General features: G+C 40.2%; 1 protein-coding gene across 1 annotated transcript in view; it reads right to left on the reverse strand.

Moving 5' to 3' along the window:
- The window catches only part of ABCC1 (ATP binding cassette subfamily C member 1), a 139959-nt gene that overhangs the window by 75914 nt on the left and 47633 nt on the right, over positions 1 to 16412 (reverse strand). Inside the window, exons 6-7 of the mRNA XM_036739146.1 lie at positions 5571 to 5632; positions 4661 to 4792 (exon numbers count right to left, since the gene is read on the reverse strand). Of these exons, the coding sequence (XP_036595041.1) occupies positions 4661 to 4792; positions 5571 to 5632 (194 nt within the window). The remainder of the gene's footprint in view (positions 1 to 4660; positions 4793 to 5570; positions 5633 to 16412) is intronic.

Genomic DNA, 16412 nt, shown 5'->3' on the forward strand with positions numbered 1-16412 from the left:
TACTTCTTGGTGCCTCATAGATTCATTAGCTTCCACTTGCTCAACTCTAATTTTTAATGAGTTAGTGTTTTCATTTTGCTTTTGAGTGTCCTTTTCCAGTTGGTTGATTTTGCCTCTCAGGGTGTCATTTTCTCTATTTAGATTCTGAATCTCCATGGCCATTTCGCCAATCTTATTCTTTAGGGACTTTTCCATTTTTTCCATGTTTTCTTTTACCTCCCTAATTTGGTTTTTAAAATCCTCCTTTAGCTCTTCCAGCAATGCTTTTTGGGCTGGAGACCAGTTCACATTACCTTTTGAGGTATCAGACACGTCTATAGTGTCATTACCGTCCTCTTCCATATTGGTATTTTGATCCTGCCTGTCTCCATAAAAAGAATCTATTGTCCTCGGTTTTTTTGTGTTCTTCTTCATGTTTGTTTTTTGCCTTTTCCTGGCTTTTCAACAAGTTTCTGTCTATGGGGCTCAGGACTCTCTGTCCCAGCTTTCTTATTCTGGGGATTGTGAGTCTAGAATTATAACCTTCAGTTTCCTGAGGTGTGGGGAGGGGTCTGGCTCCCTGGCGTCTCACTCCCTATGGGTGCTCTCCAGCACTTGCTTTTCAGCAATGGTCTCAGCTGTTTGTTGTTTGAGCTGATGTCTGGCACTTCCCCTGCGGGAGCAAGATTACATCTGGGCTCCTGGTGTTGACCCCTGATGACTCTGCCCCTCTGGGACTAATGAGCTTCTACTATTTGTCCTGTGAGGCCCCACTACTTTCTCCTCTGTTTCAGCTTTCTTTTTTTTCCCTGAGGAATTCTCTGGGTGAGGGGGGGAGGGATTAGAACCGTTTACCTGGTCATTGTGTCTCTCGGAAGTTCAAGAATCCAAGTTCCTGGGCTGCAAGCGTCAGGAGTTGGTGCTTTCCCGGACGGTGGCGTTGCGCTGCCTCTTGTCACTCCCACAGACTGCCGTCCTGTGTTGGGAGTCCTGGGGATCTCTGCCGGTTTCGGGTGCCCAGCTTTCTCCCAGCCTGTCTCCCACGTGGATTTCCCGGCTGGCCGCCTCCGCTTTGGTCTGGAGCAGCTCCACACGCCTCACTCCGAGCCCTCTCCGAGCCTACAGGTTCGTGCCTTCAGCCTTTCAGACTCTCCCAGCTCGGAAATTTGCCCAACACAGACTGCTCGCGGTTTCTGACTCCTTCAAATCTGCTCCAATTCACTTTTTTATAGGAATCTGACAGACCTTGTGAGAGAGCTCCGGTAAGACGCCACCTTCATCCAGCTGCCATCTTTCACTGCAGTAGTTTTTGAACTCCTGACTTCTAGTTCTCTGGCTCTTTCCAATTTATCATGTAGGCTACCATGAAGTTAATCATCTAAAAATATCTAATTTATCCATATCACTACCCTACACAAAAAACTTCAATGGCTCCCATATGTCTACAAGATAAAATCCCACACAGCATATCTAATATTTATTGTTTTACATCAGTGGTATCAAGCTCTTAACAGAAATGGATCTCTGTGAGGCATGCTGACTTAGAAAATCACAAATTAACATTATCTATTGCTGTTGGGTTGTTGCAGTTGTATTTGACTCTTCGTGACCCTGTTTGGGGTTTTCTTAGCAAAGATACTGAAGTGGTTTGCCATTTCCTTCTCCAGGTCACTTTTACAGATGAGGAACTGAGGCATACAAGGTTAAGTGACTTTCCTAGGGTCACAGAGCCAGTTAGTGTCTGAGGCCAGATTTGAACTCGTGAAGATGAGTCTTCCTGATTCCAAGTCCAGTACTCTATCCACTAAGCCACCTAGCACGCCTAAGATTATCTACGAGTTGCTTGTGTGTTGGCCGAACTAATATAATAAAAATGACAATTTTACCTAAATTAATTTACTTATTCAGTGCCATACCAATCAAACTACCAATAAATTATTTTACAGAGCTAGAAAAAAATATCAAAATTCATATGGAAGAACAAAAAGTCCAGAAAATCAAGGGAAGTAATGAAAAGAAATGCTAGGGAAGATGGTCTAGCTATATCAGATCTTAAATTTTATTATAAAGAAGCAATCATCAAAACTACTTGGTATTGGCTAAGAAATAGAGGGGTAGATCAGTGGAACAGGTTAGGTACACAAGGCACAGTAGTTAATGATTATGGCAATCTGCTGTTTGATAAACCCAAAGACCCCAGCTTCTGGGATAAGAACTCACTGTTTGACAAAAACTGCTGGGAAAACTGGAAAACAGTATGGCAGAAACTAGGCACAGGCCAATGTCTGACACTTTACACAAGAATAAAGTTCAAATAGGTACACAATCTAGGTATAAAAGCTGATACTATAAACAAATTAGGGGAACAAGGAATAGTTCATCTGTCAGATTTATGGAGAATGGAGGAATTTATGACCAATCAAGAGCTAGAGAACATTATGAAATGCAAAATGGATCATTGTGATTACATTAAATTGAAAAGTTTTTGCACAAACAAAGCCAATGAAACCAAGATTAGGAGAGAAGCAGAAAACTGGGAAAGAATTTTTACAACTAGCGTCTCTAATAAAGGCCTCGTTTCTAAAATATTATAGAGAACTGAGTCAAATTTACAAGAATACAAGTCATTCCCCAATTGATAAACAGTCAAAGGATATGAATAGAAAATGTGTTTAATAGGAATGTATCACATATCACATTGCATGCTGTCTTGGGGAAGGGGAGAAAATATAAAACTTATGGAAGTGAATGCTGAAAACTAAAAATAAATAAACTAATAAAAAAAGATTATCCATATGGTATTATGTTTTTATATATTTTGCTAAACATTTCCCAATTACATTTTAATGAGTTTTGCAGCTGTGAGTTTGACAACTGTTTTACATACAATCTACTTTACACACAATCAAGTTTGACAACTATTCTACACAATCCAACAACAGCCTCTCTATCCAGACTTACCTCCTACTACTCAGTGAACACAAACATAACATGCTCTTTCTTTCCTTCTATCACTTGTTGCCTAGAATTCTTTTCCCTCACCTTCTCTATCTACCCAAATTCCATATATCCTTCACTGTCCTAAGAAGTGTCACCTCTTCCATGAAGCCTACCCCATCACGCTACATGCTTGGATTTCTTCCTTGTCTAACCTCCTATTTTTGTCTGTGCTGCTTGTTTTTAATAAACTGTTATACTATCATATGTGGCTATTTCACTTTTTCATTATATCTGTTCAGCCAAAGTGTAATATGCATGTATGTATGTGTATGTGGGCACATACGTACACACACACACACACACACACACACACAAACAAATGCACATATGCATGTATGTGTTTTGTGTATATGTATACATATGCTATATATATATATATATATATATACACACACACACAATATGTATATGCATCTAATACAATGCTGTATCTACCAATCTAGTTGAATATTTAAGTTTTTTAATGTTTGTTTTTTCTGTCTGAGAAGAGGAAGAAGGGGACTCTGTGGAGTAAAGGAGTGGTCCCTCAATACATTTTTTTCCAGTTTTCCAATTTCACATTGCTCATTTGCCCAGGCATTCCTACTAAGAGACATCATCTATTCTTGGCCTTTTTCACTTACAGGATATGGGATAATATAAAGCTAAAAGGACTGAATACCAGAAGATTAGAGAGAAGACTTTCAAATATAAATATGATTTCCTCTGCTTACAAAGAGGATGCTACTGATATAGCAGTAGGTGATTCTGTACTTCTGCTTGTTTTCCCAATAGCATCACTGAGAGCTGCACAGATCCACTGATGTCTTTTTAAAAGCCTGGTTCCCCTTATGACTGGAAGTCTGAGTAACCTACCAAAGATTAGAGTTGTAGTACATAGCTAAGAAGGAGAGCTCTCCCCCCCATTTACGTATGTATCTGTATGGAGATGGAATCCACAGTCTTGCCTTAATTAACGCACTGCACCAGTGGTTCTCAAAATGTGGTAATTGGACCCCCGGGGGTCTCTGAGAGTCATTCAGGATGTGGATCCTGGGAACTTGTAATAAACATGTAATAAAAACTATTTGCATAATAATACTAAGATGTATATCAAAATACTGCTTTCTTTTCCAACTACATATTTGTGTAAGGCCAGATTTTCTTTACATACTTTAATCAAAAAAACAATGTATCACAACAGAGTGAATGAAAAAGCAGGTATGAGAACGCAGTTGCCTTGTATTAGGCCAAACAGTAGAGAGACTTGCAAAAAAATATGTAAAACAATCTCACTCTAATTTTTTTTGTTTTAAAATTCTTTATTAAAATGCTATTTAACATGAAATGGGATTCATTATTATTATTATTTTTAATGAACTGATAATGTTTTTTAATTATTGGTTTTAATTGCTAGTACAGTACAGTAAATACCAATACCAAACATAAACAAAAGCTCTTTGAGGACATCCAAATTTTTTAAGAGTGTAAAGGGATCAAGAGGTTCTAAAGCCAAAAAGCTGGAGAACTACTGCCTTATACTAATGGCCTAAACAATTAAAACTCTGGCCTTGCTGATGCCATGATTATCAACTGGCAAAGTCCCCAGATTTATATATCACAGACCTTCCTGGGAAAGACTATTCTATATTCATTAGTCAGAAGCCTAGATCATCAGTCCATCCATGGTACTCATACTTACTTTTTTGACTTGGCACATTCTTTCTTCCAGTTTTTCACCAGAACAGGCACCACCTGTTCAGAGGTGTCTTCTGGGTTCAGGGACCACAAATCTGTAGCCTCCAGAGGACATTTATATCCCTGGACCATCAACCTAAATTTGAAGCACAGAAGAACTGTGTGAGAGGACAAGTGTCAGTACCAGAAGACTGAGTGCTAATGAAGAAAGTGCTCCTTCCATTCTGGATCATTCTAATGACTAAACATAAAATACCAGGGTAAATCCTGAAAAATTATTATGTAGAACAGAGATATAAAACATGTGGCCCATGGGCCATATACAGCCCACAACACTCCTGAGTGTGGCCTAAACCAGAGTAAAATCTAAATGGGCATGTCTAACACGGAAATAGGTTTTGGATGATTTCATAATAAATACTGAGTTTCATGTCTTGCCTTATCAATGGGTGAGGGAGGAATTTGGAACTGAAAATAAAAATAAAACTTTAAAAGTGTAACAGGGAGATATTTAACAAAATAAACAAAAATACAAGAAAACACAGGGGATATTACATTCTAAAACTAAGTCAATATGTGGCCCAAAGGGATCCTTTAATGGCACGTTTCTATTTGAGCTTGACAGTAGTGATTCAGAGAAAATAACTTCAAGTGGCCCAGTCCTTCCCTGTCAAATGATTCAAAGTATTTTTGATTTTTATAACTCTCAGCTTGAAAGAGGAACGTATTTGTAGGTTTGTGGCATGGAGGTATCACCACCCTCTTCTTACAGATGGGTGTACTGAGTGAGGTACCAATCCATTCATGAATACACAGCTCCTGTTGGTCACAATACCTCCATACGAGCGGAGGAGACAGCCCAATCTGTGGGGTCAATCAGTTCAGAAATACAGGTAGGAGTAAGGGATCCTTACCCAGTAATCCACCAGAAGGTGATTCTGGAAAGGAAGGAAGCGCCAGACTCCGGACAGGGATTCTATTGGGAAAAGAGATAGAGGGAAAAAACATAGAATAATTAAGTCACATACACCGGGGCTATTACACCTGACACCTTATCCTTCTGCTTTGGTGATATTAGATCACTTTAACACATTCAATTTGGCACCAAAAGTGGTATTCTCTCTCCTGAGCTGCAATGACTTCAAAAAACAAGAAGACATGACCTTCAACCTTCAAAGACCTTTTCTTAGAGGAGCACACGACAGTTCCATGAAAAATCCAAAACATATCATTAAGAAGTACTGTCTGGGTTCAAATGTTCTGGGTTCAATTCACCTGCCCCCAGCACCATCACAGAGCTTAATTCTGGAATCTAAGCTTTTTAAAAAAGAAAATGATAAGTAAAAAGGCTCACAGGGAGTACACAGTCACAAAAGACCTTGAACAAAATATGAAGCTAAAGGACACATTCTATTTACAAGAGACTACAGCCAGCTCTTAATTGTTCACTTTTCGATTATCTACAGAAGATGCTTCATTGCAATCTGGCTTCCCTAGAGAACTACATCTTCCTGTTTCCTAGGATGCCATATTCAATAACACATGGGTATCTGATACGGTGAATGCAAATTAATTATCAATACAAATGAAACATAATTAGAAAGGCAAAGCCTAACATGGGGCAGGACGGGCAGAACAGACGTTATACGTCTGATGAACCCATCTCCTCTCCACTCACACAGCAGCCACATGAGGCTGGAGCCCAAATCACCTTTCTCTGAAGATTACTGCAACAGCCTAACTAGCCTCCCAGCCCCAAGTCTCTCCCTACTCCAGCCTATCCTAACCACTGCTGCCAAAGCAATTTTCCTTAAGTGAAGTTCTAACCATGTGACTCCACCACTTAGTCACCTCTAGTGACTTTCTGTTGCCTCTAAGATAAAATATAAACTTCTGTTTAGCATTTAAAGCCCTTCACAACCTGGCCCAAACCAACCCTTCCAGCCTCATTGACCATTCCTCTCCCTCTGGCACCATGGAATCCAAACAAACTGGCTTCTATGTTCCTCACACAAGACAAGACACCCCAAATAAATCTCATTTTAATTTAAAAAAATAAAATAAAACTATTTCTGTGGAAAAAAAAAGACAAGATACCCTATCTCCCCCCTCTGTGCTTTAGCTCTGGCCCTTCCATATGCCTGAGGTTTACTCCCTCCTTGATCCCCCTCACTGAATACCTGTCTTTATATTTCTCCTCCCTCCCTCCCCTCCCCCATTCCCCAAGATGGCATGCAATCTGATATAGGCTATACATGTATAATCATATTAAACATATTTTCATGCTAATCATGTTGTGAAAGAAGAATCAGAATAAAAGGGAAAAACTATGAGAAAGAAAAGAAAAGAGAAAACAGCAGACTTGGATCTGTATTCAGACTCAATAGTTCTCTCTTTTCCATCATGAGTCTTTTGGAATTGTCTCAGATCGCTGTATTGCTGAGAAGAGCTAAGTTGTTGCCACTGCAGTATACAATGTTCTCCTGGTTCAGCTCACTTCCCTCAGCATCAGTTCATGTAAATCTTTCCAGGTTTTTCTGAAATCCACCTGCTCGTCATTTCTTATAGAACAGCAGTATTCCATCACATTCGTACACCACAACTTGTTCACTTCTCTTTCTTTAATAGGCAGTTCAGGTACCATCCTCTACACGAACTTTCCTGATCCCTCCAACTGCTAGGGCTCTCCTCCCAAACTATCTTGTGTTTAATTACTATATATGTATTCCTATTTTTCACTTTATATTTATACTATATATATGTATTTATGTGTACTTGTCTCCACCATCAGGATGTAAGCTTCGGTAAAATTCTCTGCACTTGCATCCCTGGCTCCTAACACAGTGCCTGGCACAGAGAAGGCACTGAATAAATGCTTTTGATTAAATGACTGACATATACAGCATGTCCCAAAAATCTTAGTGCACATTTTAGCTATTAAATTTTCCAATTGCACTGACTTTTTGGAAGACAGATAGACAGACAGACGGGTTTAAACTCCATATCTGAAGGGAGAGAGCTTAACAAACTGGAGTCTAGCCAAACTGGTATAACCATGGCAGGAAAGAGAATGAATACTGTGTCCAAATAAAGATTATAGTCATAGTCAGGTTCCTGAAAGCTAAGGAGTTGACTGTATCCCTTCACAGAAGAATGGAAGCTCTTTGGGTACTTTTCTATTTGTATCTCCAATACCCAGTATGGTGACTGGCACACAATAGGTACTTAATAAATGCTGGTGACCCATTACTAACTGTGCAGGTCACTGCACCTCTCAGTGCTCTAGACAACTCTCTAAGATTATAAGTTACTGACAATCTGTGGGTCTGCAATGATAAAGGGAATTTCTATATTGGAAGTTCCCTATGCCAATGGAATTGCTATGCCAATGAAATTGCAAGTCTGGATCTCCTCCAAAATTATACCTACAACCTAAATTATTAAACTTTTGGAGAGTCTTTATGAAGACACACATTACATATGTGGATGTGTATATAAGTCTAAGGAGTGAAGACTTCCAAATTATCTAATGTTTTGTATTATCTATGCAACAGGCTGCTCTGATTAATGGAGAAAGGACTAAATATAGATTTGGAAAGCTGAATGTACAAGTGCACATGGGACAAGGAATCAAGGTCACAGGTATCTCAAAATAGCCAAGACCCAAAGCACTACACAGAAATAAAAACACCACTGAACTAAGTTTTAATTTTTTCTATAGTTTATCTATTTAAGTTAACTTAAGCATGATTTTTTAAGCCACTCCTATCACCCACAAAAGATACTTGCCCTGGACTGATAACTGTAGACTCCAAGGCCACCTATGGAGACCACCGTCACCCAGGACAAACATCTCAGATGTGCTGAACGGGGCATTTCATCCCAAAGGGTTACTGCAGAACATCATTAATTCGTATTCCAGTAATTAAGAGCCCATGAGAATTCAGACTCAGCCCTGGGGGAGGAGGAAGTGAAGGGGACTCTCATCAAGTAAAGAATTACAAAGGGTGGCATTATTAACAAAGGGCTGTTTTGTCCTCTGGATGCTGATCTGGGGCCTCTTACTTTATAAGAAGATACTAGCAGCTTAGCAGGATTATTTGACCTTCTTAAGAACAGTACGCTCCTTCCATTCTTCTCCCCTCCCCAAAATCATGGCTTGAGAAAACTATCTTCCTACAAGTCTGGTCTGACCAGGGCTACAACAGCTGCACTTTTTCACATGCCTGGGTGCCAAAGGTGAAGGAAGGAAAGACCTCTTGTTTTCTTCAATGTTTAACAGAAAAGAGGTTAACTTTTATGGTCATGTAGTAGTTTTTACATTTTTAGAGTGAGAAGTGTTAGTAAACCCACAATTCTACTTACAATCAAGTAAGGAATAAGCTTTTGTACTGTGCCTAGTATGTGTCAAGCACTATACCCTGTGCTGGGGACACAGACAAAATGGAACAGGTATGATTGGCTTGAAGCCAGAGAAGCAGTAGGGCATAACGTAAATATGCTTTATCCTTGGAGCCAAGGACAAGTTGCTGTGTTTGCCACTGATTACCTAAGGAACCATGGGAAAGTCACAATTATGTCTGGGTCTCAGTTTCCTTACCTGTAAAATGAGGAAGTTGAACTAAATGATCTCTAAAGTCCATTATGGTAGGTGTGTCCTATGTAGGTTATGTACCAAAAGTCTTACTGCAATTTTAAGCATTAATATATGTATGTATACATACATATGTACACACACATACATGTATGTAAACACATATATGTGTTTGTAAATTGCAGATTTTAATTAACTTATCTCAATGACCTTACATACCTCCATGCACAGAGCCTGAAGTTAGGAGAGGCCTAGATTCCAGTAGTGGCTTCAACACTTTACAAGCTATTTTAGCATGGGCAATTAAACAGCCTCTCTGAGGTTCAGTTTCATCCTCTAAAAATGGGGACAAATCATGCTTTGCACTACCTACCTCTTAGAGTTACTGTGAGGATAGTACTTTGTAGACCTTAAAGTAACATATAAACACAAGTTATTACTACTGATGCTGGTCCACTCTATGGAAGACCTAGGTTCAAAATCCGTCTGTTAGCAGCTGTCGGACCATGGGTAAACTGTTTGACCATCCCTAGAAAACATTTCCTCCTGACTTCCATTTCTCGGATATCTAGTTTCCTTCAAAGCTCAGCCTAAGAAACATCTTCTACATGAGGTGTTTCCTGAGTCCACCACCCCCTCCCCACCAGCTGCTAGTGTCTTCTCCCGGAAATTACATTAATTTCGTATATGCTTAAAAACATACTTGTTCTCTCTCTCTCAAAGGACAGGGACTATTTCATTTTTTCTTAATATTCTCAGTGTCTAAAACACAGTTGGCAATTAATAAATGTCTGCTGATTGGCCAAAGCACCGAGTCTCAATTTCCTCATATGTAAAATGGGAATGATACCTATAGAACCTACCTCACAGGGTTGTTCTGGGGCTCAAATAAGTTAATACATGGAAAGAGAATGCTTTGCAATGTTAATGCATTACATGAATGCCAGTTACAATAGCAATAAAGAAACCATTTTAGTTTCTGGAACACTCCACCATTTGGATACTTCACCAGTTTGGGGCAGAAGTTCTACCCCAAGTTAACAAGATTTTACAGAACTTGTCTAAATAAATCTCTTTGGCCTCTGACTCTTCTATTCTTCCAAATAAATGCACTCCACAAGCCTATGCCTTTGATAAACACAACCAAGATCCCCTGACAGCAAGGTAAGGCAGATAAACACAGGGAGAGGTTAGGGGGAGTGGGGAGGAAGAGAGAGGGGGATGTCAAGAGAAAAGTTTGTTCAGTCTTTAGCCGGCTGTCACACTGGCCAGAGAAACTTTTAGTCAATTTCCAGGGCTGCAGCAAAAGGCCAGCAGAGGGAGGACAGAAACAACACGGTCTCTAAGAATCCTGGACATCCTAGATTAAGGCTGCTGTGACTCAAGAGCTCTCTGGGGGACTCACTCCCAAGGACAGCCGCTAAGCCTGTGACTAAGCATTAAATTAGCCTCAGAGGAGAACGTGGCCTCACAGACTGTGCTGAATATAAGAAGCCTGAGACAGCAGCACCCTTAACGTTTTCTGGACTCCTCTCTTAGAAGGGTAAAATGGTAGGGGATCAGGGAGAGTCAAGCTGTCTACGCAGACAAACCACATGACTCCATGTTCCCCTTTTTTTGTGAGGTTCCCCCCTCAAAAGAGTGTGTCCTTCTGGGGTCCATCTTCAGTGCCTAGTAAATAAAGAAGGTCACCAATTTATGGGATTTATGGAGAAATAAGGAGTAGCACCTTTTGTGTCAAATCCTTCTTACTGATTAAACTCACTGTTTCAGTGATGGCTAAGAGACTCATTCAGGAAAGGTCCCATTGTCTTCCTGTTTCTCTATAGGACCTCAATGAAATGAATTAATCCTCTCTACCTACCCTTTTGGTGATTGCTTTCCAACACTGTTAGCCCATCAAATGAAATGGGAATCCTCTACGGTACTGGTGTTTCAGGCCTTTTAACCTCCAAGATCACCCACAGAGGAAATGGATAAGGATTGGAGCTGTGATTCCATTGTTTTGGGAACTCCTGAAGGGAGGAGGCGTCCTCTGCCAATACAGGTTGGGACTTTTTCTGCAGATTATAGTCTTAGAGAGTTGACTAGACTAGAGCATTGGGAGGTTAAGGGACTTAATCCAGGGTCACACTGTCAGTATGTGTCAGACCCAACCCTTGAACCCAGGTTTTCCTGGCTTCAAAATCAGATACATTAAACTGGCTTTAACAGGCCAACTATATTAAAATCAAAGGGTTTCAATGAGACAGAATCAGAGAACGTCAAAGCTGTAAAGGGAAAGAACCTTAGAGACCATTCTCTGTTCTAATCCCTCGCTTTACAGATGGGGAAATTAAAGTCATACAAAGTTAACTGACTTGCCCAAGATCTCATAAACATGGTGTTGGAGAAAGGCTACTAAACCAGGAGATACAAGACGCAGATCAAATCTACACTTACTAGCTAACCCAGTGATTTCAGGCAAGTCACTTACTCATCTGAGGTTCTTTCTAACTATCCGTGAGTCTATGAATAATTCCCTCTCTTCCTAGCCTTGGCACCATTTCTGGCTCTTTAGGCTAGATATTACTTTGCTAAATAAGGACTGAGGGAGTTGTTTGAAATTTAATTTTAGGAAAGCAAAAGTAGCACGGCTATGACGATGCACCTTTTTTTACTGGGAACGAGCCCATCAATCGATCAACAAGCATTTATTTAACTCCTGCTGTGTGCCAGGCACTATGCTAGGTGCTGGGAATCAAAGCAAGCCAATTCTCAAGAGAACCTCAACCTCACTGCAAAAAAGTCCAAGACAGCTATGGTCAAATGGCCTCGGATCAGTACAAGATCTGCTGGTCAAACATGCATGGCAAGACAAAGTAATAGATGAGTAGTCTTTACGCAAAAAACATCCTAACACTCTCTACTGACTTTAGATACTCAAGTTATTATAAACTCGGTTCCTTCCGCAGCTACATTCCCTCATCCCTACCTCTTACCCCAAAGTGAAATGAGCTCAAAGAAAAATCTGAGTGAAGCCTCGTTACTAAATCTCACATGTCACTTTCAGCAGACCAGCAGTGTAAAATACAACTAAAGACATTCAGCAAACATCTCTTCCTCCTTCTTCTAACCTCTTAATCTCAGGGAAGTGGAAAGCCTACAAGCTATCAAAAAATGACAACTTCTCAGGCATCTAAGGTTCCTCTTTCTGTTTAGACTGTGCTCAGAATCTGCCTAATCCTAGAGGGCCTCAAATTATGAAAAAGATTGGACAGAGTAGTTCTTAGCTGACCGAAGAGGAAGCTTGAAGAAAATAATACCAGAAAAAATGTGCTCACCATACGGGGTGTGAGATTCATCAAAGAGACAGAATAGGCAGAATCACATTCTCTAGATCTCATGTGAGGAAGGGGATTTTGATGAGAGAATTAACTGCTTCTGTCAGTGGTACCATCATTCATCCAGCCTCCCAAATTGGGAGGACAGAAATTGGAAATTTGGAGCCTTTTAACTCTTCCCTCACCTTTACCCCCCAAATGAGTTCTCTTGTCAGTGGTACCACCATTCATCCAGCCTCCCAAATTTGAGCCTTTTAACTCTTCCCTCACCTTTACCCCCTAAATGAGTTCAGTTACCAAAGTCTGCTGATTTTACTTCAACAATTTCCCTTGGATGAATATCCCTAATCCTTTCTTCTTACTCCCTCAGTCATTATCCTACTATAAACTCTCATTAATACCTGCCTAGATTATTACAATAACATTGAAAAGGTCTTCCTTCCACTTCAAATTATCCTTCATACCACAGCCAGAATGATCTTTCCCCTATATGTGGATATTACTCCTTTGCTCAAAAATCTCATTGGCTCCCTACTGCCTAAAGAATAAATTTCAAATCTCCTTTGTCTCATGTTCAAAGCTCTCCATAATCAACTGACTTTTTTATTCTAGACTGTAATTTCATTTTACTCCACAACACATTTTACTCCAACCAAAGAATACCATTCATTTCCCCCAGGAATAATACTCTGTTGTCTTTTTTATGCTATTCCTTATAAATATAATCTCCTCTGTATTTGTCAAATCTTGACCATCCTTAAAAGTACAATTCAATTGCTTTTCTAGGAAGCATTCCCTGTTTCTTGATCAGGAATAACCTTTCCACTCAAGACCTCAGAAAGCACTTAGTTTGCAATTTTCCAACGTGTTAATAATATTACATGATTACTATGATAACAGTCAGCATTAATTAAGCACTTGCTATGCATGGAGCACTGTGATATGCCCTGAGGATACAAAGATAGACAAAATGACTGTCCTTGCTCTCAGGCAGCTCACGTACTAACAGAAAAGACAACACGCAAACAAACTAAATCTTTATTCTAGATTTGAGACAGTCACAGTAATGGGAAGTAATCTCAGAGTGAAGGTACTAGTAGCGAGGGAGGACCAGGAAAGAACTCTTGCCAAAGATGAGATTCAAGCTTTGTCTTAAAGGAAGTCAGGGAAACCCCCACAAGGCAGAGGTGAGGAGGGAGATCGTTCTAGATGTGGGGGCCGTCCAGTGAAAAGGCAGAGTCAGGAGATGGATTGTCTTCTTTGAGGACTAGCAAAGAGGCCAATGATACCAGATTCAAGAATTTTCAGAAGGAAGTAAAGTATGAGAAGACAGAAAGGTAGAACAGAAGCAGTTTGTAAAGAGCTTCAAAAGCCAAACAGAAGATGTTATATTTGATCCTGGCAGTAATAGAGATTGTTAGTAGGAGGTGGACATGGTCAGATTTGACTTTAGGAAAATCACTTTGGCAGCCAAGTGAAGGATGGATTAGAATAAGGGAGGGACTTGAGTTAGTGGATGTCTGAGAAGATGTCTTAATCCTTTGCTCCACGAGGGGAGGATGCACATCTTATTTATTTAAACTTCCCATCGCCTAGCAGAGGACATAGGCAAGAATTTTTTTTAGAAGTGTCTAGTCCAATCCCTTCATTTTACTAAGAAAGAAACTGAGGCTCGGATGGGGTTAAATTATTTACTACAACATATAACAGACAGGATTAGAACCCAGTATTCTTGTTCCCAGCCCAACAGTGTCTTCTCTACTGAATCTGCACAAGTCGTCCTCCTATTGGAAGGGAGGACTGGAGTACAAATGGGAAGGATCCTTCTTCACTAAGTCATTACAAAATGTCTGCTCTGGACCCAGAAATGAACCCTTAGCCACTGCTTCCCTATCTAGAACCTGTACCTAGGAGGTGTGAGATCAAATAAATATGTTTACAAACTACATGGATATTGAAAAATCTTGGGTCTCTTGTTTCAAAACAAACAAAATTCTGTCATTTCTAAAAGAGAGGCTGAATCAGAGGCATGGAGAGATAAAAATCAGTCATGGGTACATATTCATGTTGAGCAATAGCTTTTAATAATAATGAATGGAAATTTACTGAATACCCATTCTGTACTATGAGAGGCAGGGTGACATTGTGGGGAGAGCCAGGAGAGCTCTGGGTTCAAATCTTACAATTCTGACCCTTCTGACCCTTACAAGTTATGTGAATAAGAGCAAGTATCAATTAACCACTATAAGCCTCAGTTTCTCCAGCTGTAAAATGGAGATAAAAATATCTGCAGTACTTGCCTCATAAGACTGAAGATCAAATAAGATAATATGTACAAAGCACATTACACACCAGAAAGTACTACATGAAGGTCAACTATTGCTATTAATATTACTGATAATAATCACATTAAATAAAGAAGGCATGTGGAGGATACTAAAAGGCATCCAGTCCCTGCCCTCATGGAGTTCACTGCCTGGCGAGGGAAATGAGACAAATTAATATGAAAGGGTGATTAACAATACAAGGGAATGCTTTTAATAGGTGGCATATGAGTTATGTAGACTTGCTTTCTATGTAACAGGTACCTAATAAATTTTGTTTTAACCAACTGAAATGCTCCTAGTAGAAAAACTACTACTTAAAAGAAAACCAAAGTGGGGGAAGCCAGCCAACTGAATAGATTTTGTTAACCTAAACAACATATGCTCGGCCAGCTGTGTAGTTAAATACCAAAAATTTACCAGCCTACACAAATATTTGCCAACATGGCTGATGTCAGTGAAGCAACTAAAGGAAGGAACAGTAATTTCTACCTGCTCTATGAAAACTGTCAAGTGCTTTAGATGTAGTCTAAGATCAGTTCCAACACCACCTTAAACAAAATCCTCTGTGGAGACAAGACTCTAGCACCAGCAGAGGTTGCCATTACTGAGAAGGGTATTTTCAGGTTTTTCTTTTATTCCTAGAAATAATGGAACTTCCCCCTCCCAAGCCCTGCTCCCCATCCATCTTTCTCCACAACCTGCCATTCATCCCCTATTTAAGGTTAACAGCCACGGTCCAGCTGAGAGTTTCCAGAAGCCTCTCTAAAACAGGGAGGAGGTGGGAACATTCCCCAGTCCTGCACATTCCAGTATCTGCCAGCCAGGGCTGGGCACTGAGAACCTCATTCTTTCAAAAGAATACCACAAAAGCTAATGGCATCAGTCTGATGCAGGCAATGGGGAATGGAGGGAGGGAAGAAGAGAAAGAAATGAAAAAAAAAAACCATGAATTCTACTTTACATCCTGTCACTGCACTCAGGAAGTACATAAGAACTCTGTTATCTCAATCCCTAACAGGTTGAGCACTCAGAAAATCCCATCCTTTCTTCCATTTTCTGGACCTTGTCAGCAGAGACAATGATTTATCCTAAAGCTACCCAGCCAGAGTATGGAATTTCAGGTGCCTCTTCTCTTCCCCCCACCCACCACCCCTACCTCATTAACCACAAACTTATGGCTTGTAAACAACATATATTTTTGGTCTTATCTATATATTTGTCCCACATATAGACTTTAATTATCCACAGGGTCATGTGTGACTCACTCTTCATTACCCAGCACAGGAAAATAACCACTTAATACATGCTTTTAGATCTCTAAAGTGATGAGGGAAGAACCAACTAACTCACTCACTCTCTCTCTCTCCCCCCTCCCCCCCCCTTCTTCCCTCCCTCCCTCCCTCCCTAACTGAATTCTCTAAGGGCTCATTTCTTCAGCAGAGCTAGGTCTCCAGGCAGTAGTTCTGAAAACAAGAACTTCCAGGTCCCTCCTCCCTCTTGCCCCCATGATAT

Source organism: Trichosurus vulpecula, chromosome 9, assembly GCF_011100635.1.
Source record: "Trichosurus vulpecula isolate mTriVul1 chromosome 9, mTriVul1.pri, whole genome shotgun sequence".
Lineage (NCBI taxonomy): Eukaryota > Metazoa > Chordata > Mammalia > Diprotodontia > Phalangeridae > Trichosurus > Trichosurus vulpecula.